The sequence below is a fragment of the Salvelinus namaycush genome, chromosome 17, assembly GCF_016432855.1.
Source record: "Salvelinus namaycush isolate Seneca chromosome 17, SaNama_1.0, whole genome shotgun sequence".
Taxonomy (NCBI): domain Eukaryota; kingdom Metazoa; phylum Chordata; class Actinopteri; order Salmoniformes; family Salmonidae; genus Salvelinus; species Salvelinus namaycush.
The window spans coordinates 9,918,068-9,942,621 of NC_052323.1; the positions used below are offsets into that span (position 1 = coordinate 9,918,068).

The window sequence follows — 24,554 nt, forward strand, 5'->3', positions numbered from 1 at the left end:
CGGAGACTGTATTTCCTACAGAAACTGCACTTTTTTTAATGTTGATCTATCCATCATGGTTCTCTTTTATAAATCATTCATTGAGAGCATTCTGTCCTACTGCTTGATCTTCTGGTTTGGGAATATCAAGGTTGCACAGAAAAATAGATTGGGCAAGATAGTCAGGACTTGCGGGAAAATAGCAAGAACTATCATCTCTACCTGGGCAGAGCCGTCCAGACGGTGAATAAAATAGCGGTTGTCTCTTCCCATCCGCTCCACCCCGAATTCCAGCTCCTCCCCTCTGGCCGCAGGTACAGACTACCTAAGGTTAAAAAAAATTGATTCCAAATGCAAATTTTATTCCAAATGCAATTCTGCAACTTAACAAAATGTTGGACTAATTGCACTCAGCACGAGCATTACGAAACTGCACCTATTTGCTCGTAAATATCCGTTGCTATTTATTTCACAGGGTTACAACGCTGGGTCATGTTGATAAGACCGTTTTTTTGCACCCACCATGCGTCATGTCCGCAATGGTCATGTGAGGTGAAATGTGTGTATTCTGGGATGTGAACACTCAGTGTGTTTGACCTGACGAAGATCCGTTTCGGGTCAAAAACGCTGTCAAAGCGGTGAATTGGGAGCTTCAACAGCGTGCGGCTCTTCTTGTTCTGTACTAGTATCCTTTATTAGCCCGGCATTTATGTTTTTAAGGATGTGCGTAGGACCACAAACGTTTCCATAAGGCAGGTTAACACGTCCTGTCAACGCACTTGCAAGTGCTCTGCAACTGAATGCACTTGTTCAACTTGACAGAGTGGCAACAGGTACAACAACTCTGATACATGATTTTGTATGCAGCCCAGGTTTGAACCCAAACAGTGCATGCTAGGGTTCTAATACATCCTCAGCAGCTCTCCTTCACTCATCTCAACGGAGTACGTGGGCTAATTTCATGATCTGATGAGCAGACAAAAGCACACAGGCAGACTCTTATTGTCCAAGACAGAGTAAAAGAATGCACATTTAGGATCAAGAGGCCCCCAAAAAAGTGGTGGGAGTAGTGGGAGCCAAGTCGAAGAGGGTTTTTCGAGCTCACAACTCAAAGCGGTCTGCCTCGGACGAGTAATGAATCTCTAGTCCCTATGTCTAATGGATTGACTAAGTACTACATTACGTCATTCCTTGAGTCATGTGGGGACACCACTTTTTCTTGTTTATTTTTTAGGCTTTGGTGGATGTAAAGTTACTTTGAATATGTCTCTGGTTCTTATTTTGTTACGTTAATTCAGTGACGTCTCCTCTCCATACAATGGTCTCATTGTGTAAATGTTGTTTCAGATGTTTCAAATATGAATGCACTTTTTACAGTAGCAATGGCATGTGCAGTCAGCACTGCCCAGTTTTATTTGAGTTCTGCAGAGCAGTGTCTCAAAAAATGGTGGGTCACAGCCTACTCCTAAGAGTTTGCGGTTCAATATAAGCCTGAGATCAGACAGATTTATTCTGTTCTGCAACATTCGTCTGGTTTTAGGTTAGTTCATGATTAGGCTAAGGCTAGAAAAGCCTCTCCAACTCCTCTCCTGGAGAGCTACTGGGTGTGTGCAGGCTTTTGTTCCACACCTGTAACACTGCTCTCCAGGATAAAGGTTGGAGGACCCTGGGCTAGAAACACTGTTTTATTCATCTGGAGGGTCTTTGTTGGTTCATCATGGCACAAAGAACTTTGGGGAGTCACCACTGCTGTATAGCATAATGAATTCTGACTATGTTGTTGTCTGTGTTCTCCCTTTAGCCACATGAGAGGGCATCCATGATGAGGAGCTAACAACACTGCGTGCCTGCAGGAAGAGACGTGGCTGCCAAATCATCCTCAGTCAACACATGGCGTCATTAGGGGTAAGCTAAAACAAGCATCCACCATGAATAGAGTTGTATGTCTTTGCCTCTGTCTGTCTGTCTGTCCTGTCTGTCCTGTCCTGTCCTGTCTGTCCTGTCCTGTCTGTCTGTCTGTCTGTCTGTCTGTCTGTCTGTCTGTCTGTCTGTCTGTCTGTCTGTCTGTCTGTCTGTCTGTCTGTCTGTCTGTCTGTCTGTCTGTCTGTCTGTCTGTCTGTCTGTCTGTCTGTCTGTCTGTCTGTATTCTAAGCTAAAAGGTACTCTGCATAACCTTGAAACCAATGAGTTGGACAGTTGACATGTGTCTTTATCCTGTATTCTTTTGTCAAAAGTGAATTGAGAGGTTACCCTTAGAATGTGCAAAATGCACAAAACAGAATGACTCGAATTGTTTGTCCTCCTTCTCCCCAGAACCCCGAGATGCTAACCAGGAAGATCAAGCTGTGGGACATCAACGCCCACATCACTTGTCGCCTGTGCGAGGGGTACCTGATAGACGCCACTACTGTCACGGAGTGCTTACACACCTGTGAGTACCTGCTGATGACACAAGCATGTACTCATACTCCGACACACATCATTCACATATTAACACAGATCATGTATCTTTATGAGGGCTTCGTGCATGTGGCTTCATACAGCAATAGATATTTTTGTTGTCTCATTAAAGTTCAATTATCACAACGATCAAGCAACCCTCCACCCACTAAGTAGGCCTAGTTGTACTAGAGACAGAGAAGTCTGAGTAAATGTCAGCAGCAGCGCAAGTAATGTAATCGGTCAGTCATGCCCTAGAGGGCGCCATTGTACCATACGTGGAAAGTCCTAGTTGACCAAATGTCAATGTAGAGTGGAGAGCTTCAATCGCAATCCTCAGGTGGAAATGACTTTCTCTCACACCCCCCTCAGAGATGACAGAGATGAAACAGAGAGACTCACATCATGTCCGGATAGCTATCGGACACATCATAGCGAGGCTGGTCTCTCAAAAAAAGCCACACTTTTTTTACAACATCAAAAGATAGAACAAGATACCCGTGTTGCTTATCATGTGATTGACATGTCTCTCTCTCTCTCTCTCTCTCTCTGTGTCTTCCAGTCTGCAGAAGCTGTCTAGTGAAGTACTTGGAGGAGAACAACACCTGTCCCACGTGCAGGATTGTCATTCACCAGAGCCACCCACTGCAGTACATCGGGTGAGTAGGCAGCCTGGACATCAAACCACTCCCCTTACCAGCTCAGTTGTTTCATCAATGTGCAGAACAGAGAGCCACCACTACGGGGCAGCAGCACTGTCCAAAAACAATACCGTCAAAGGAGAGGAGAGAGGAGGGGGAAAACAAAACAATATTCTAATTAAATAAATACATACATGCATATTTGCTTAAATGAGCATGTGCGCACACACACACACACACACACACACACACACACACACACACACACACACACACACACACACACACACACACACACACACACACACACACACACACACACACACACACACATGTTTGTTTTGCTATCCTTGTGGGGACCAAACAATTGATTTCCATTCAAAGTCCTATTTTCCTGAACCCTAAACTTAACCATAACCTTTAAACTAACCCTAACCATAACTCCCAAACCTAACCCTTAACCTTAATTCAAACACTAATTGTAACCTTAACCCTAAACCTAACCCCAAGCCTAAAATAGCCTTTTTTCTTGTGGGGACCGGTGAAATGTCCCCACCTGTTTGAATGTTCCTTTTTTTACTATCCTTGTGAGGACTTCTGGATAGTCAAACCAAACACACACACACAAAGTAAAGGGACTCTGTTGTCCATCTGCCCTATGAGTGCTTGTGCAGTAGTGTCTGATTAATAGTACAGCCAATGGGGATGTTCGCCAGCCTAAATGTCTACCAGCTATTTAGTCATAAGCATTTTGCAGCCCAGAAAAATGTCCCCATTTTTATGGAAAACCCAATTTCGAACACATTTGAAATGCACTCCTCTCTTCATTTCCCTCGGAGTAGTTGTTTGTTCAAATGAAAATAAAAAGCGAATAAATGTGCCAAAACGAAAACATTTAAACAGATGAAAGACACATCAAAATTCGAAACATAGAACAATGAACAGGTTCAAACTAGGTGTGAGAGGCGGAGATAAAAAAACAACGAGTGCTGCTACTACTACGGCCTGGTGCTGAGAAGATGAAAACACAAGCATTCTAACCATATTCCAAGTCATACATCATGTAAGGGTTATGATAAGCTTGTATGCACTTATCTTTCGTGTTTCAAGACTAATAAAACTTGAAAGATTCATAATAAGTAAACTAGGGGTAGCCAAAATCATCAACGAGCATTAGCTCATCTTTCTGATGGTGTATTTAAGCGAAAGCTAATTGAGCCTTCGATCCATCCACACACTCCCGTGCATCAAGGGCCCTGTCAATAAGGCGTCAGCGCTCGCTGTGTTTGGGGCAAAGCAGAGTTTGGCTACCGCAGTGGTAAGCGGTCTGCTCTTACCTGCCTCAGGGGGGAGAAAATCTGCTAATTATGGTCTTGAGCGCAGGATAGGATAGAGAGAATGACCTTCACTCCAGACGGAAGAAACACCACGTCTTTCCAGGATTCTCGTGCAGCACACCCCACTGAGTTTCGCTAGTCACACTGCAGGCCCAGGTGTTGCAGTACAAAGTGTGCGTCACAGCTGGGTAGTGGACAAATGCGCTGTGTTTTGATGTCATTCATGCTGTTATATGGTAAACATGGGAATTCTGAATGTCAAGAAGCATGTGCTGCTGACATTAAGGAAGCGTGTATGTTTTGTATATAAAGTGGCAAGAAAAAGTATGTGAACCCTTTGGAATGACCTGGATTTCTGCATAAATTCGTCATACAATTGGATCTGATCTTCATCTAAGTCACAACAATAGACAAACACAGTCTGCTTAAACTAATAACACACAACCGATTATACATTTTCATGTCTTTATTGAACACACCGTGTAAACATTCACAGTGTAGGGTGGAAAAAGTATATGAACCCTTGGATTTAATAAGTGGTTGACTCTCCTTTGGCAGCAATAAATTCAACCAAACGTTTTCTGTAGTTGCGGATCAGACCTGCACAACGGTCAGGAGGAATTTTGGACCATTCCTCTTTACAAAACTGTTTCAGTTCAGCAATATTATTAGGATGTCTGGTGTGAACCGCTCTCAAGGTCATGCCACAGCATTTTAAATCGGGTTGAGGTCAGGACTCTGACTGGGCCACTCCAAAAGGCTTATTTTCTTCTGTTGAAGCCATTCTGTTGTTGATTTACTTCTGTGTTTTGGGTCGTTGTCCTGTTGCATCACCGAACCTCTGTTGAGCTTCAATTGGCGGACAGATAGCCTTATATTCTCCTGCAAAATGTCTTGATAAACCTGGGAATACATTTTTCCGTCGATGATAGCAAGCTGTCCAGGCCCTGAGGCAGCAAATCAGCCCCAAACCATGATGCTCCCTCCACCATACTTTACAGTTGGGATGAGGTTTTGATGTTGGTGTGCTGTGCTTTTTTTCCCTCCACACATAGTGTTGTGTGTTCCTTCCTTCCAAACAACTCAACTTTAGTTTCATCTCTCCACAGAATATTTTTCCAGTAGCGCTGTGGAACATCCAGGTGCTCTTTTGCGAACTTCAGACGTGCAGCAATGTTTTTTTTGGACAGCAGTGGCTTCTTCCGTGGTGTCCTCCCATTAACACCACTCTTGTTTAGTGTTTTACGTATCGTAGACTCGTCAACAGAGATGTTAGCATGTTCCAGAGATTTCTGTAAGTCTTTAGCTGACACTCTAGGATTCTTCTTGAGCATTCTGCACTGTGCTCTTGCAGTCATCTTTGCAGGACGGCCACTCCTAGGGAGAGTAGCAATAGTGCTGAACTTTCTCCATTTATAGACAATTTGTCTTACCGTGGACTGATGAACATCGAGGCTTTTAGAGATACTTTTGTAACCCTTTCCAGCTTTATGCATTAACCTAGGGGTTCACATACTTTTTCCAACCTACACTGTGAATGTTTAAATTATGTATTCGATATATACAAGAAAAATACAATAATTGTTGTGTTATTAGTTTAAGCACACTATGTTTGTCTATTATTGTGACTAAGATGAAGATCAGATCAAATGTTTTGACTAATTTATGCAGAAATCCACGTAATTCCAAAGGGTTCACATACTTTTTCTTGCCACTGTATGTCTATCATTAAAGGCAACATTTCCAAACAAGACACAGAATAAGCATGGTACCACATGTCATCAGCTATTAGTGATAATACATGTAGCATTGTCAGATTTGTAATTTAAAAAAGATTTTTCTCCCCTTTAGCCATGACCGAACAATGCAAGACATTGTCTACAAGTTGGTACCGGGACTACAAGAGGGTAAGTGTCTCACTTTGGTTTCTCTCCTTCCTTGTTCCTTCACCAATTTTTATTTTTATTTTTATTTGAATCTGCCCATATACATTTCCAAACCAACCCCAGTTCGCCTTTAATATTTTTTTTCCTGCGAGATTGGGGCTGAATGACTGAATAACAAACATCCCAAAGCACATAGCCATGAAATATCTATGAATGATTTGACTTATCTGACAGACTGATTAATCTGACAGACTGATTTATCTGACAGACTGTAATGAGAGAAATCCTACTCCATACAGTCTGCCATCAAATGTAAAGAAGCCCTAGTGACAGTTACCTTCAGCCAAAGCAAGGCAATAATTCTCCCTTGTGTCTCTCTCTCTTTCATTCCCTTTTCCCCTCCTGCAGCGGAGATAAAAAAACAGAGAGACTTCTATCAGAAGCTGGGAATGGAAGTGCCCGGGGACATCAAAGGAGAGCTGTGCAGCATGAAACAACATCTAGATCCTCAGCGCAATGGTACGGTCCACTCTCGCCCGCCAGAGCCTATGCACACACACCTTCCCCCCTCTATTTTCCCTACTTAGTATCACCTCTTTCCTGGATTCAGCCCAGGCGAATCAGAGTGTGAAAGTGGCGGCGCTTGTAAAGCACGGCGGCGTTGCGATCCAGCCCGACAATGAGGTGTAAACGCATGCCCAGAGAGTCGTCACAGAGCAGGCCTAATTGGTTGCTCAATACCCTTTCTGATTTCTTGTAATTAACGCTCAAATGGAAGTGGAACTGCTCTCGCCCCCCCGTTGGGCTGAGCTGTGGCTAATGTCCTTACGAGGTCGTTTAAACAGAATCCTGGCAGAAATGGAACCCTTGTCAACACTCACTGCCCAGCAAAACAGAAATAGTGCGTAGCTTGTTGGCTAACAACAGGCGACAGCTCCTGCTCCTAGATTTCCTGAGAGCCAAACCCCGGAGTGGGGAATGACATGAGTGTGCTAATGGACAGCTTCTACAATATCACCTTCACTTCAAGAGCACAAAAAGTGGCTTTCACTCTCATTTTATTTCTGTCTATTCCTTTCTCTCATGTTCTCTCTCTCTCACTTCTATCTCTCGCCCCCCCCCCCTGTCCCTCTGTCCCTCTATCTCTCTCTCTGTCCCTCTCTCTCTTTGTCCCCCTCTCTCTCTCTCTGTCCCTCTCTCTCATACCTCTAACATTCTATTTCATTCTCTTTCATTCTCTCTCATATACACTGAGTGTACAGAACATTAGGGACACCTTCCTAATATTGAGTTGCAGCCCCTTTTGCCTCCAGAACAGCCTGAATTTGTTGGGGCATGGACTCTGCAAGGTGTCGAAAGTAGGCTTGGGCGGGACACCGTATATACCGTATACTGGGGTGTTTGGAAATAGCCACAGGATGGTTTTTCAATACTGTTGAAACTATTTATTTTAAACGTTTTTCAAAACATTTTCATATTTGTAGCAATGTTTTAAGTAAATACCTGCAGTCAACTAGTGCAATGCGTTAGGAGATAAAGCAGATTGCGTTCTTATTTCACCTGTCACATTATTTTACATTATGAAGCTTACTTAGTTCCCCAGCACAGTTGAGCAAGTCACGTGTTTATTTGTAAAAGCACAACAGGAGATTGACGAGTCACTCTTTATATTGAAAGTCAACAGTGTTTTTTTGTTGCTTCAAGAGTGATCAGGGACGTGCAACTATTGTTTTCCTTCACAGAAAAGACATTAGTGCAACACATTCGAAATAAAATAGCTTCATTTTTATCAGATGGCAACAGAAGTGCAACGCTATTTGGCTGGCAGCCGCACAAGTAAATGAGCAAAAATGATGCATGGCCATCATATTTCTAATGTTTAGGCCTATAGAAAGAATGTTGCCAACTACATTTCCTAATGTTTTGCTTAAAGTTAATCTTGCATTTTACCTGAGAAAAATAGGCCGGCTACACCAAGAAAAGTACCGGGGAGAAAAAGAAGCGATGTCTGCTGATAGAATGCTGTTTGTGAATTCTCATTCGAGTTTAGAAGTGCAACTGAAGCACGAAATGAGTCTGATGCCGAGCAGAAGTTACAGTAAGAAGCCATTTAGATCTGTGTTCACAAAACGGGGGCAAGACATTTCTTGTGTTTTATATTTTTTTCCTTTGTGAAAAATGCTGAATTTTGTGTTAAAATGCTGAATTTTGTGTTAACACGATGCTTAAATTTAACTTGCTATCTAAGTAAGTGGCTGGATTAATAAGGTGACAGGGCATCGTATTGTGTAAGCTTTCTGTCTTGTTTGAGAAGTCAAAGCCCTTTGGATGAGTTATTTGTATAGCTGCCAAGGCTTTCTTGATTTCCTTATGTTTTTTCTCCTCCGTTCTCGGCCTGTCTGCTCCTCCCCCCTCTCTTCTCTGAGCAGAGCAGGCAGGCCTGTTGCCCTAGCGACTCCAGACTTCACAGTCCACTCAGACACAGTGTGTAGACATGCTGCTGGAGAGCCAGTACTGCATGCTTCAAAACTTTGTTCATTTGCATAATGTCTCTCGTTCACATTCGCTTGAAAATGTTCAAACTCACCAAAAATGACATTCGGTAGCTCCTACCTATATATGTATAACATTATGAACCGGATTGCCTGTCTCTGCAATTTGTTTATTTTCGTTTGAGCTCGTTAGCGTATTTAGCTAGCAGCCTCCATGCAAATTCACTATTACTTGTGCTGATTTTGTTAGCGTTCTGGTAATAGATGCCCAATGGCCTTTTTTACGTTTTTCCGCGCCCTCTTGTGTACTAAACCGGTAATACTGTAAATCCCGTGGTGAGAGAAGGACGGTATGACGATACCGCCCAACCCTGTTGAAAGCATTCCACAGGGATTTTGGCCCATGTTGACTCTAATACTTCCCACAGTTGTGTCAAGTTGACTGGATGTCCTTTGGATGGTGGGCCATTCTTTATACACATGAGAAACTGTTGAGCATGAAAAACCCAGCACCATTGTAGTTCTTGACACACTCAAACCGGTGCGCCTGGCACCTACTACTATACTCTGTTCAAAGGCACTTCAATCTTTTGTCTTGCGCTTTCACGCTCTGAATGGCACACATACACAATCCATGTCTCAATTGTCTCAAGGCTTAAAAATCCTTCTTTGTTTTGTACACTCAGTGTGCATTAATGCCAAAGTCTCCATAAAGACCCACTTATGTGAAGAATCACATTAGTAGTTTTACATGCCAGCTCTTTATGACAATGTCCTCTGTGAGTGGTTTTTCGATGGTAAAACAATGCTGTATGCTATGTAGAAGCAAATTAAAAATAAAATGTTCTGTGACATAGTGCTCAGATTAGCCCACTAGTTTCTTGTTTGTAAGACTTGATAATATCAGTGTCTTATTCCTAGAATTGTTCCTAAATGGAAACAAAGTCCACCTTATACTTAGTGTCATTGAGTTATTTTCAGGTTGGCTGAAGGTGTATCATAACCAATTTGGCCTCACTTGAACAGTAATCACTCTGCTTACTCTTGAGATTACCTCGGGCTAGTACAAGAGTGCTCTCAAGCCTCACTGTCAATCCCCTTTGGGATGTACTGTGGAGAGCAAATGGGAGAACAATAGAAGATGGTTGGGCCCCAGTTCCATCGCCAATCATAGAGAGGGAGAAAATGTTTGTCCACAAACAAGGGACTACCTAATCAACTGAGCTCAGATAATGGCCGGGACGGAATTGAAAACTCAGTGTATTGGGAGATTCCCAAGGCCCTCTCTCCCAAGGTCTTTTCCATCACAATGAACCAAACATCCGGAGCCAACAGGTTTATTTAACAGGAGCTAGCCTCCCTTTCACCGCTCCAAGCCTATTTTCCTCAGCTTAGCTATTTCGCTGTGTGGAGAAGCCTTATTTCTCTCTTCCTCTTGCCAGTGACCATCAGCCCTTACTTTATAATGACCTCTCTCCATCTCAATTTCCCTATTCCTCCATCTTTGCTCAAATGGTTCCCAAGGCCAATTAAACCAGAGAAGAGGTCTGATTTTAGCGCCCTGCAATCACAAAGGCAAAAGATCAGTTTGCCTTCATTAAAAGACCCCCTGATTTGGATGACCGTGCTCAGACGGTGAACAAATCAAGTAAACTACTTGACGCTTTGGGCCACATAAATTGCTAATAAATGTAATTCTACAGTTGAATGGATACAGGCAATTTGGTTCATTAGAAAAAAAGCATGCCCTGTTTCTTGCCATCAGATGAGCATTGCTTGTGTTTAGCTAATAAAGAGAGCAGGTATGAAAGTCAATTATGTCCAGTCGACTAGATTAAAGGTTGAACACACTCCGAGGGATCCACTCTTGTCATTCACTCATAATTGTCTGGTAATTTTATATAGAGCCATGGCTGTATGAAGTAATATTCTTTAATGTGTTAAAACAGTGAAATGGTGAATACAGTAGATGGCAACTAAAATAAAGTCTTATTAGGCTTTCTATGACCACTATCTGTCACTTCTCTCATTGGTTGACAACAGGTGAGGTGAAAACGGAGGACACGGCAAATAAGGAAACAGGGGAGGAGAAACCGGAGGAGGAGAACGATTATCACCGCAGCGACGAGCAGGTAGGTGGACGTCCACCACACGTCGCCTTCATTTCCTGCAGGACAGGAAGGAGTCATCTCTGAGCTCATCTTTCATTTCCTCTGTCCAGGTGCCATGAAATTACTAGCCCTATGCTTTGTCTGCTCAAGTGGAATCTCATAAACATTATCCTAGGTTATAGGGGAATGTATTTTATACCATCTATTGCATTTTGCCTCTGTCATTGCTCATCCATATATTTAAATGTATATATTCTTAGACCATTCCTTTACTTAGATTTGTGTGTATTAGGTAGTTGTTGTGGAATTGTTACTGCATGGTCGGAACTAGAAGCACAAGCATTTCGCTACACTCGCAATAACATCTGCTAACCACGTGTATGTGACCAACACAATTTGATTTGGATTTGATTTGATTTAGGTTAACTATTTTGTAATGACCAGTTCACTACATGGTAGGCCTATAGTTGTTTTGAGTCGTATATCCACAAGTAGACAATCCAGCATGCCGCACATACAGCTCATTTAAAATACGGAAGGGTTTTTACACGAATTTCGTCTTGATGATCATTTGTATTCCAGTACATTCTCAGCTCTGTGGATGATATCAATAATGCAGAGAGCTTTTATTGTCTCTGCTCCTCGCCATCGTATTCACAAACAGTAATTTCCAGAAAAGAGCCGCCGTACACGCGTCACCACTATATAGCTTCAGGTGATTGGCTGTTTAACATGTAGCTATTGTCTCCGTAAAGAAAAGATCAACATGTTTTTTTTTTTTAAACCTGTGGTGTCGACACGCAGCCAAGCGCCACGTCCTCTCTACTTGGCCGAGAGATTGCACCAGAGGTCAAAGGTCCCGCTCTTTTGGTATTCAGCAGAGGTGTGGAGTGTGGATAGAATAGCTAATAGAGCTGCTAAGCTTTGTGAACAGAATACACCGAGGGGAGAACTGCTGCCAAGTGTCATGTGAGGCACGGGAGAAAGGGAGCGGGTGAAAAGGAGACAGTGGGGGGGAGGATGTGAGAAAGAGATAAAATAAAATAAAAGATTTGGAGGGTCGAGATAGAAGCCCTTTAAGTCACCGTGGGTGAGAGAGTCTGCTAAAATGACATGGCTGCTATGAAATTGTGGAGGAGATGAAGAAGAGCGTGAGTGAAAAGGATGGATAGAAGGAGGTCAAATCAAATCAAATTTTATTTGTCACATACACATGGTTAGCAGATGTTAATGCGAGTGGAGCGAAATGCTTGTGCTTCTAGTTCCGACCATGCAGTAATATCTAACAAATAATCTAACCTAACAATTTCAGGTGAAGAGAGGAATGAGAAACAGAGAGATCAGGTTAATGGGGAGAGAAAGAGAGGACACAGAGAAGGGAGGTTATGCAGAAGGGGATGAATCGATAATCGAAAAAAGAACAGAAACAAAAGATGGCAAGGACGGATAACTAAATTGTCTTATAGGCAGTGTTGGGATTCGTTACTTGGAATAGTAATATATAAAATATTATTTGTTATATTAGTTATTTCTTTACGCTGTCCATTCAGTACGGATAAGCAAACTGTTTGATTTACTTTGTGATTTTCGCCATTGTTTGGTTGAGTTTGTTTGATATGCGTCCTTAAGTAATGATTTGATGCTTTATATTTCAATGCATTATTATGTGCAGGATCGATCTGACAGTTTGCATTCGTCGTCATTTAACCCACTCGTCATTTGAGTTTTGATGCCAGCATTTGAAGTCGGCCTTGTTGTGACTTGATAGCCGGTATTTAATGGCTTTAATATGTATATTTCGTTTCGTAAAGATGCCAAAATGTTTATGGACAATATTCCTTTGATGTGTTAGATTTATGAAGACGGAGTTTTGTTGTGATGAGAGACATTTTTCTTGCTGTTTTGAATTGCATTTATCAGCCATTTCTATTGTTTTTATGGACATTACTATAGCACACTTGGAAACGTTATTTATAGATATTTGGTTATTATAGTGTGTATATATGTCTCCTCTTTCACGCATTTTTGTGGAACAATTCCATTTCAAAATAGGCTACAAGCGTTTCTCCATTCATTGTTTCAGAACATGATTGGAGAATGGTGCTCGTTTAATAAAGTTAGATCAAAGCTGAATGTCTGCAAGATCACATAATGATAGTGTTCTACATAATCTAACCGAATAGTATAACATTACTGTAAATAAAAAAACACCACATTTTTTTACGAGATTGTAAGATGATTGTGCGAATGGTCCGATGATTCACTCATGCAGCCATAACTGAACAGTACGCAACACAAGGCAAAATAGATTGAAACAAAACACAAGTAGGCTACAGTTTATTAACTGCATGCCAACCATTTGATCTCAATCAGTTTCATGAGAATATGCATTTAGATCTTGAGTGATGTCGCATGAATGATGTTGCATGGACGTTTCACTGGTAAAACTTGAAGAATAGGCCTGTCATTTACGATTGACAGTGATAAATGTGAATGGAGGGTGAGCACATACAGTTAAAGTCGGAAGTTTACATACACTTAGGTTGGAGTCATTAAAACTCGTTTTTCAACCACTCCACAAATTTCTTGTTGACAAACTATAGTTTCGGCAAGTCGGTTAGGACATCTACTTTGTGCATGACACAAGTAATATTTCCAACACTTGTTTACAGACAGATTATTTCACTTATAATTCACAATTTCAGTGGGTCAGAAGTTTACATAAGTTGACCGTGCCTTTAAACAGCTTGGAAAATTCCAGAAAATGATGGCATGGCTTTAGAAGCTTCCGATAGGCTAATTGACATAATTTGAGTCAATTGGAGGTGTACCTGTGGATGTATTTCAAGGCCTACCTTCAAACTCAGTGCTTCTTTGCTTGACATCATGGGAAAATCAAAAGAAATCAGCCTAGACCTCAGAAAATAAATTGTAGACCTCCACAAGTCTGGTTCATCCTTGGGAGCAATTTCCAAATGCCTGAAGGTACCACGTTCATCTGTACAAACAATAGTATGCAAGTATGAACACCATGGGACCACGCAGCCGTCATACCGCTCAGGAAGGAGAAGCGTTCTGTCTCCTAGAGATGAACGCACTTTGGTGCAAAAAATGCAAATCAATCCCAGAACAACAGCAAAGTACCTTGTGAAGATGCTGGAGGAAACAGGTACAAAAGTATCTATATCCACAGTAAAATGAGTCCTATATCGACATAACCTGAAAGGCCACTCAGCAAGGAAGAAGCCACTGCTCCAAAACTGCCATAAGAAAGCCAGACTACGGTTTGCAACTGCACATGGGGACAAAGATCATACTTTTTGGAGAAATGTCCTCTGGTCTGATGAAGCAAAAATAGAACTGTTTGGCCATAATGACCATCGTTATCTTTGGAGGAAAAAGGGGGAGGCTTGCAAGCCAAAGAACACCATCCTAACCGTGAAGCACGGGGGTGGCGGCATCATGTTGTGGGGGTGCTTTGCTGCAGGAGGGACTGGTGCACTTCACAAAATAGATGGCATCATGAGGGAGGGAAATTATGTGGATATATTGAAGCATCATCTCAAGACATCAGTCAGGAAGTTAAAGCTTGGTCGCAAACGGGTCTTTCAAATGGACAATGACCCCAAGCATACTTCAAAAGTTGTGGCAAAAAGGACGACAAAGTCAAGGTATTGGAGTGGCCATCACAGTTCTGACCTCAATCCTATAGAAATTTTGTGGGCAGAACTGAAAAAGCGAGCAAGGAAGCCTACAAATCTGACCCAGTAACACCAGCTCTGTCAGGAGGAATGGGCCAAAATTCACCCAACATTTTGTGGGAAGCTTGTGGAAGGCGTTTGACCCAAGTTACACAATTTAAAGGCAATTGCTACCAAATACCAATTGAGTGTATGTAAACTTCTGACCCACTGGGAATGTGATGAAAGAAATAAAAGCTGAAACAAATCATTCTCTTTACTATTATTCTGATATTTCTCATTCTTAAAATAAAGTGGTGGGCCTCCCGGGTGGCGCAGTGGTCTAGGGCACTGCATCGCAGTGCTAACTGCGCCACCAGAGTCTCTGGGTTCGCGCCCAGGCTCTGTCGCAGCCGGCCGCGACCGGGAGGTCCGTGGGGCGACGCACAATTGGCATAGCGTCGTCCGGGTTAGGGAGGGTTTGGCCGGTAGGGATATCCTTGTCTCATCGCGCTCCAGCGACTCCTGTGGCGGGCCGGGCGCAGTGCGCGCTAACCAAGGGGGCCAGGTACACGGTGTTTCCTCCGACACATTGGTGCGGCTGGCTTCCGGGTTGGAGGCGCGCTGTGTTAAGAAGCAGTGCGGCTTGGTTGGGTTGTGCTTCGGAGGACGCATGGCTTTCAACCTTCGTCTCTCCCGAGCCCGTACGGGAGTTGTAGCGATGAGACAAGATAGTAATTACTAGCGATTGGATACCACGAACATTGGGGAGAAAATGGGATAAAATTTAAAAAATAATAAATAAAAATAAAATAAAGTGGTGATCCTAATTGACCTAATACAGGGAATTTTTACTAGGATTAAATGTCAGGAATTGTGAAAAACTGAGTTTAAATGTATTTGGCTAAGGTGTATGTAAACTTCCGACTTCAACTTTAAGTAGAGGTAAAGAAACCGAGGGTATAACATGCCAGTAGAGACTTGATTCTGAAAGTAACGTTACTTGAAAAAGCAACTGTAATAATGTTACAATATTTGAACACAAGTAACTTGTTATATTATTCATAAAAGTAATATATTACTGTACCGCGTTACCCCCAACACTGCTTATAAGTGTGACTTTTGAACAGCCACTCAACCCTAGTTGGTAATAGTAATAACAGCAGGAGAGGGCTATGCATGGCTGGTTTTTGGACTTCTTCTGCCATGTCTGCTGGGTGACCATCTAAAGGTTGACCTTGGGGTGGGAAGGGAAGCCAAGGCAGGCTAATGAGAGCAGCACAACACTGAAATTGAAAGGACGAAGAACCATGAAAGCAAAATTTACCAGAGTAATGAACGTCTGCTCATGTTGGCAGAGGCACAAAGGTTTGAATTTTCACATCCAGGATTTACAGACAATGGAGTGAGTGTATTTGGTGTTAGTTATTTTCAAGTGAAATGAGCTACCAATTAAAAAAGATACAAGGACACTGCTTGATAATGTGATAAAATTATTTTTAGAAAGACATGACATCAGAATATATAACTCCATGTTCTTGTATGGTGATTTTGGGATGCTAAATATGGACATACAGTTCAAATCAAATCAAGTTTATTTTATATAGCCCTTCGTACATCAGCTAATATCTCGAAGTGCTGTACAGAAACCCAGCCTAAAACCCCAAACAGCAAGCAATGCAGGTGTAGAAGCACGGTTGAAGTCGGAAGTTTACATACACTTAGGTTGGAATCATTAAACCTCCACAAATTTCTTGTTAACAAACTATAGTTTTGGCAAGTCGGTTAGGACATCTACTTCGTGCATACCACAAGTAATTTTTCCAACAATTGTTTACAGACATCATGGGAAAATCAAAAGAAATCAGCCAAGACCTCAGATAAAAAATTGTAGACCCCCACAAGTCTGGTTCATCCTTGGGAGCAATTTCCAAACACCTGAAGGTACCACGTTCATCTGTACAAACAATAGTATGCAAGTATAAGCACCATGTGACCACGCAGCCGTCATACCACTCAGGAAGGAGACACGTTCTGTCTCCTAGAGATGAACGTACTTTGATGCGAAAAGTGCAAATCAATCGCAGAATAACAGCAAAGGGCCTTGTGAAGATGCTGGAGGAAACAGGTACAAAGGTATCTGTATCCACAGTAAAACGAGTCCTATATCGACATAACCTGAAAGGCCGCTCAGCAAGGAAGAAGCCACTGCTCCAAAACCGCCATAAAAAAAAGCCAAACTGCACATGTGGACAAAGATCGTACTTTTTGGAGCAATGTCCTCTGGTCTGATGAAACAAAAATAGAACTGTTTGGCCATAATGACCATCGTTATGTTTGGAGGAAAAAGGGGGAGGTTTGCAAGCCAAAGAACACCATCCCAACTGTGAAGCACAGGTGTGGCAGCATCATGTTGTGGGGGTGCTTTTCTGCAGGAGGGCCTGTTGCACTTCACAAAATAGATGGCATCATGAGGGAGGAAAATTATGTGGATATATTGAAACAAATTCTCAAGACATCAATCAGGAAGTTAAAGCTTGGTCGCAAATTGGTCTTCCAAATGGACAATGACCCCAAGCATACTTCAAAAGTTGTGGCAAAATGGCTTAAGGACAACAAAGTCAAGGTATTGGAGTGGCCATCATAAATCCATGACCTCAATCCCATAGAACATTTGTAGGCAGAACAGAAAAAGCTGACTCAGTTACACCAGCTCTGTCAGGAGGAATGGGTCAGAATTCACCCAACTTATTGTGGGAAGCTTGTGGAAGGCTACCCCAAACGTTTGACCCAAATTAAACAATTTAAAGGCAATGCTACCATATACTAATTGAGTGTATGTAAACTTCTGACCCACTAGGAATGTGATGAACGAAATAAAAGCTGAAATAAATTATTCTCTCTACTATTATTCTGACGTTTCACATTATTAAAATAAAGAGGTGATCCTAACTGAACTAAAACTAAGGGAATTTTTACTAGGATTAAATGCCAGGAATTGTGAAAAACTGAATTTAAATGTATTTGGCTAAGGTGTATGTAAACTTCCGACTTCAACTGTAACTGTTTCACTGGAATATAAATGTAACATATTTAATAATCTCCCTAAGCCATTGAATCTATCAAGCCATTTTTTGTTCTTAAGTAATCGATACCTGCTATTCGCTACAAAGCTCAAAAAGAGTGAAAAGGGGTGGTGCTCGAAAGACCTTCATTTACTCAATGCCTTACGCTATTGCATTAGTCATATCTGTGAATTTGCTCCGAGTCATACCAGCTCGGCAGTTCCCTAATGATTCCACTAATGTACCGGCCCCGAAGACTGCTGCCGAACTACCATTAACTCTCAGTGCCTCACTCTCTCAATGGAAAGCTTTTATTTGCATCATAATGTCTCTCTCATTGCTCGTTCCATTGAAAACCATCCATTTACACTTTACAGCAGTCTTTACACTTTACAGCGGTCTTCACACTTTACAGCAGTCTTTGCTTTCGATAGGTTCCATTGCCACTGAGTATTTATTCGCAGATGATTTTCCACATTTGAGCATAACTCTGGAGGCTCTTATTTTTACTGGCTCTGTTGATGTTTTCGGGAGAAAGATAGGGGTTGCTAATACCATCTGTTTCTATTAATCCCTCCCTGGGTCTCCAGAAGTCACCTGAAAATGGCAGTATAAGCCACTTTACCAGGGCACTTTGTCTGTCTGTGTGCCAGTCAGAGGGAGAGGCCTGATGCTGGTAATGCAACGTGACTCCTTCAGGCACAGACTTGCCAAGCCACCTGCGGTACGGTCTTCGTTTGCCATGCTCCAAAAGTGTGCCACTCTCCATCTCCTGGCTTCTTGAGACAATGCCATGGCACACAGTCACCATGGAAGACAGCAAGTCTCATGTGGAATGGTATTTTCAATGAAGTGGTTGATATCACTTTCATGTACAGTATTTTGCAGCACATGATAGTTTAGGATAGTTAATCTGGTCTGCCTTCATGACAGTACTGAGAAGCCTGGAAGGAAAATTCAAGTGCCACCTCAGTCATTTTTTAAATGCGTGTTCATTTGTCTTCCCTCCTGCAGGTCAGCATCTGTTTGGAGTGCAACAGCAGCAAGCTCCGTGGCCTGAAGCGCAAGTGGATCCGCTGCTCGGCGCAAGCCACGGTCCTTCACCTCAAGAAGTTCATCGCCAAAAAGCTTAACCTGACATCGTTCAATGAGGTATGGCTAACCCACTTTAAGGCAAGGGGGGGGTTTTCCTGCAGTTAGGCGAATTTGAGCTTGTCCAGTGATGAAGGACCTCTTTTTAAGGAGGCCCCAAGATGTGGGTTTGACTAGCTGTCTCTTTAAGCCCTTCCCATGCACTTTAAACTGAAAGATGATCCATTTTAACAAGGCATTCTTGGTTCTCTCAAGGCAGTGCATTTGTTTGCCTCATCACATACACTATCCAAGCCTCTTTCTCCCCTGTCATTATTCTTCACAAAGCTTTTGCCATCCACCGTATGTTCTGGGGAAAATATGCCCTTGTAATATAATTTGCTTTCTGTCATGTCATTGTGAGTCGCCTGTCACAACTGTATGCGGGAGATGTGACATAACTTTTAGGCCGGTGTTCAATTTGCCTTTTATCTCGCTCGTATCTGTCTGTCTTGAAGATGTGTGTGTGTGTGTGTGTGTGTGTGTGTGTGTGTGTGTGATGTCTTCAAAGCGTACGTTTCCATCACCAACGTCCGTGACGCAATACAGCTGTCAGCTGCTCTGTTGTTGTCTGTTGAATATCAAGAGCCGTTCTTCATTCAAAATCTATTTTCAACACTAAACATACAGGTGTACGTCAACAGTCCCTGCTGTGTCAAAGCACAGCGCGTCGCTTTCCAATGGGTTATATTTATATCTATAGGATAATTGGGGCATCCATCTTGATATTTCAGCAGACCACATGAGCTAAATGCGTTGCATCACCCACACCATGTGTTTCATCATTTTTTTATTCGTTTTCAAACTTGTTGCCATGTCCCTCAGCCCCCAAACACATGTACGCATGGGGAGAGGGAGAACTACATCTTTGGATATTGTGTCCATTTTTTATGTCATTAATGTCAATATCAATAATTGAATAAATACTCTAATACATGTTGTCTATTATTGCTGTAACTCTTGCTGTGGCAAGACGGTTTTACTCTGTTACCAAGGTAAAATAACATCAAGGCAAAAGCAATGTTTCTCAGTTAGAAGCAAGAGCCAGCTACCAGTAGGTGCTGCTGTGGCAGTGCTGCTTCACACTGGCTTCCTCTCCTCCTCTCTCCCCTTTCCCCCTCAGCCCCTCAGTGTCTGTGTTGGGGAGAGTATTGATTGGCCGAATGCAGATGCGGGCAGCCGCCTCACAGAATATCAATGTTTAATCCACGGAGGAGGAGTGGATTGGCGAGGAAGTCTGATTCTATTGGCTACAAATAAGGTTTTGTGCTTTTCCAAAAGCCCCCCATGCGCAAGGTGCTAAGGGCCCACCGTCAAATATACTTTTCCGTCTTTGTTTCCTCTCAAAGAAATGTAGATATTTTGACGGCACAGAGAGACCTCAAGTCTGAATCAGAAGGACAATATATAAAATATTATCAAAGCGGGGCATGTTTCTGACCGTGTGGGTGTTACGGCACATGCATTACACACCCCTAAGGTTAAAGGTATTTATTCTCTATATGCAGTGCAGCGGATTTCCCTTCCAGTGAAATGTTAATAAATGCAGCATTCTTATATCTCCCATTCACAGCTGGACATTTTATGCAATGAGGAAATCTTGGGAAAGGACCACACTTTGAAATTTGTTGTCGTGACAAGATGGAGATTTAAGGTAATACTTATAAAAGAGAATGGGGAAGAATAAGTCTACTAAAATATTTCTTTTCAGGTTGTGTTGAATCTATGTTTTCTGCACAGATCATCCACAGAGTTGCATGCTGATAAGCTGTGCACACACAAGTCTCGGTGGAGAGAACAGCTTGCTCTCCAGAACTATTTAGAGACCTTTTCTCTCATGATGTGCTATGGTGACATAAAACCCAGAGATTAAAGGAATGGAACGTTACGATCAGAGCTTGTCATTTTAAACCCCGATGTTTTATACTAGAGGCTATGATAAGGATATAATCAAAGTAGTGGCCTATCCATCTCTGTCTGTGTTTAGAAGGACATTTTTCCAGCTGTATTGTTTTCAGTCAGTTAGTCTTTATTTGTCATTTGTTTTGTTTGCATTCCAGAAATCCCCCCTCCTGCTGCATTACAGACCCAAAATGGATTTGCTGTAGTCGGACAGAACGGTTGTTTTGGCCCAGTGGCCCAGAACTGTGCAACGTACTATTTATGCAGAGACGATCAATCCCAACACCAAGCAAACACACCAGATCAGAAGTCCACACAAGCCAGCAAACAACAAACCCCAGCACAGATACTGCACCACTGGCGGGTTTAGATCAAAAACAACCTTTTTTGTCCGCTATACATCCTAGATATGTGAAAGATTTGAGAAAAAGCATATATTTATACTTTTGTACAGATGAGACATGGAACCAAGACACTACTGGTGCTCTGTTTACACATGAACAAGATGTCGCGGAATCGTGTGCCCATCTTTTTAGTTTTTTCGACAGACTTCACTCCTCCGACCCTCATTGACTGATAAAAAGGCGAAGACGAGGATTTTTAACGGTTCATTTTATTTTTCAGGTTACACTCAAACGAGTCTTGGGAGCAAAGAAAGTATATACATTTATATGATAAGACATTGTTTCAAAGCTGTTTATTGCGTTGTTGTATTGTCCTCTGATTATTTTTTTTATTTTACTTTAAATTTGCTTCGGGTTTGCTGAAGGTTGATTGTGAATAGGGGGAAAAAATGTGGGTACTAATTTATGTTCTATATACCAATATTGTACATAAAATGTCATTATGAGAGAGATTGAAAGGAGTAAGAAAGATACTTAAGATTGTTAGGAAAGGTTCACAGAAGTGCTTCAGTACAGTGCATTCGGAAAGTATTCAGACGCTTTGACTTTTTCCACATTTTGTTATGTTACAGCCTTATTCTAAAATGGATTAAATAAATAAAAGTCCACATAAATCTACACACAATACCCCAAACAGGTTTTTAGATATTTTTGCAAATGTATTATAAATAAAAAACAGAAATACCTTATGTGCATAAGTATTCAGACTTGCTTTGAGTCTCGAAATTGAGACAGGATTGTGTCGAGGCACAGATCTGGGGAATGGTACCAAATTCTGCAGCATTGAAGGTCCCCAAGAACACAGTGGCCTCCATCATTCTTAAATGGAAGATGTTTTGAACCACCAAGTCTCTTCCTAGAGCTGGCTGCCCGGCCAAGCTGAGAAATCGGGGGAGGAGGGCCTTGGTCAGGGAGGTGACCAAGAACCCGATGGTCACTCTGACAGAGCTCCAGAGTTCCTCTGTGGAGATGGGAGAACCTGAAAGAAGGACAACCATCTCTAAAGCACTCCACCAATCAGACCTTTATGGTAGTGTGGCCAGACGGAAGCCACTCCTCAGTAAAAGGGACATGTCAGATTGAACTCTTTGGTCTGAATGCCTAGCATCGCAGCTGGAGAAAATCTGACACCATCCCTACAGTGAAGCATGGTGGTGGCATCATAATGCTGTGGGGATGTTTTTCAGCGGCAGGGACTGGGAGACTAGTCAGGATCGAGGGAAAGATGAACGGAGTAAAGTACAGAGAGATCCTTGATGAAAACCTGCTCTTGAACGCTCAGGACCTCAGACTGTGGCGAAGGTTCACCTTCTAACAGGACAACGACCCTAAGACAACGCAGGAGTGGCTTCGAGACAAATCTCTGAATGTCCTTTAGTGGCCCAGCCAGAGCCTGGACTTGAACCCGATCAAACATCTCTGGAGAGAACTGAAAATAGCTGTGCAGCAACACTCTACATCCAACCTGGCAGAGCTTGGGAGGATCTGCAGAGAAGAATGGGAGAAACTCCCCAAATACAGGTGTTTCAAGCTTGTAGCGTCATACCAAGAAAACGCAAGGCTGTAATCACTTGCAAAGGTGCTTCAACAGAGTACTGAGTAAAGGGTGTGAATACTTACACTAACATTAAAAAGTTTGGGGTCACTTAGAAATGTCCTTGTTTTTGAAAGAAAAGCTATTTTTTTTGCCCATTAAAATAACATCAACTTGATCAGAAATACAGTGTACACATTGTTAATGTTGTTAAATGACTATTGTAGCCAGAAACAGCAACCATCAGCCCATATCAGCAACCATCACTCCTGTGTTCCAATGGCACGTTGTGTTAGCTAATCCAAGTTTATCATTTTAAAAGGCTAATTGATCATTCGAAAACCCTTTTGCAATTATGTTAGCACAGCTGAAAACTGTCATTCTGATTAAAGAAGCAATAAAACTGTCCTTCTTTAGACTAGTTGAGTATTTGGAGCATCAGCATTTGTGGGTTCGATTACAGGCTCAAAATGGCCAGAAACAAAGAAATTTCTTCTGAAACTCGTCAGTCTATTCTTGTTCTGAGAAATGAAGGCTATTCCATGCGAGAAATTGCCAAGAAACTGAAGATCTTGTACAACGCTGTGTACTACTCTCTTCACAGAATAGCGCAATCTGGCTCTAACCAGAATAGAAGGAGGAGTGGGAGGCCCCTGTGCACAACTGAGCAAGAGGACAAGTACATTAGAGTGTCTAGTTTGAGAAATAGACGACTCACAAGTCCTCAACTGGCAGCTTCATTAAATAGTACCCGCAAAACACCAGTCTCTACGTCAACAGTGAAGAGGTGACTCCGGGATGCTGGCCTTCTAAGCAGAGTTGCAAAGAAAATGCCATTTCTCAGACTGGCCAATAAAAAGAAAATATTAAGATGGACTAAAGAACACAGACACTGGACAGATATGGCTTTTTCTTTGCATCTCTGCCTAAAGGCCAGCATCCCGGAGTCGCCTCTTCACTGTTGACGTTGAGACTGGTGTTTTGCGGGTACTATTTAATGAAGTTGCCAGTTGAGGACTTGTGAGGCGTCTGTTTCTCAAAATAGACACTCTAATGTACTTGTCCTCTTGCTCAGTTGTGCACCGGGGCCTCCCACTCCTCTTTCTATTCTGGTTAGAGCATGTTTTCTCTGTTCTGTGAATGGAGTAGTACCCAGCGTTGTATTGTGTGTAGATCGATGAGGGGGAAAAAATGATTTAATCCATTTTAGAATAAGGTTGTAACATAACAAAATGTGGTAAAGTCAAGGGGTCTGAATACTTTCCAAATGCACTGTATATTGTTGGGCTACTTGTATATGTACTATTGGGGTTTTAATGTAGAGCAGACTCCTTATCAGTATATAGAAAGGCATCTTTTAGTTGTCTGAGAGAGAAGCAAAACAAATATATCAAATCTTCTGCCGTGTAAAAAAGAAAATACTCTGAAATGACTTCGCATTGCTACATGCACAAGATAGGAATTTGAGACAGTCTATGAAAGCAGCCCGCTTCTAAACTATTCCAGTGATTACTACATCTCAATTGCATTGCCATCAAATACGATTTACCATTAAATCAACCTGGTTTCGTCAAACAATATAATCAAGCAAGAACTTGGGGAGTATTGTTCGAAACATCTGTGTCCAAAAAGCCTGCAAGATAATATTATGCAGCTACTGTTACTCTTGCTATCGACAGGAGGCACTTGTATTGATTTATTCTCTTTAGGTATTCATACCACAATAAATCCGTCCTCGTGTTTATTCGACCACTCTTCACAGCTCCCTAGCCCTGCATATTGTTTCGAGAGATGAGCCACACATGCAGCCACATGCATATGAGATGGCTGAGCACCCAGCAGCTGATAGCATTAGCATCCCAGTCCTTAGTAGAATGTATTCCTCTGTTTTACCTTTAGGTACAGTGCAGCATCCCACCACTTCTTCTATCCCTATGTCATCGCTACCTTTAG

The 24,554-nt window shown here is 42.2% G+C and overlaps 1 protein-coding gene across 1 annotated transcript in view; it reads left to right on the forward strand.

Moving 5' to 3' along the window:
* The window catches only part of LOC120062276 (polycomb group RING finger protein 3), a 42,504-nt gene extending 20,861 nt beyond the window's left edge, over positions 1-21,643 (forward strand). Inside the window, exons 2-10 of the mRNA XM_039012112.1 lie at positions 1,781-1,884; positions 2,293-2,410; positions 2,981-3,077; positions 6,248-6,303; positions 6,691-6,801; positions 10,818-10,906; positions 18,645-18,782; positions 20,335-20,415; positions 20,822-21,643. Of these exons, the coding sequence (XP_038868040.1) occupies positions 1,870-1,884; positions 2,293-2,410; positions 2,981-3,077; positions 6,248-6,303; positions 6,691-6,801; positions 10,818-10,906; positions 18,645-18,782; positions 20,335-20,415; positions 20,822-20,869 (753 nt within the window). The 5' untranslated portion in view covers positions 1,781-1,869 and the 3' untranslated portion in view covers positions 20,870-21,643. The remainder of the gene's footprint in view (positions 1-1,780; positions 1,885-2,292; positions 2,411-2,980; positions 3,078-6,247; positions 6,304-6,690; positions 6,802-10,817; positions 10,907-18,644; positions 18,783-20,334; positions 20,416-20,821) is intronic.
* The last annotated feature ends 2,911 nt before the right edge of the window (positions 21,644-24,554 follow it).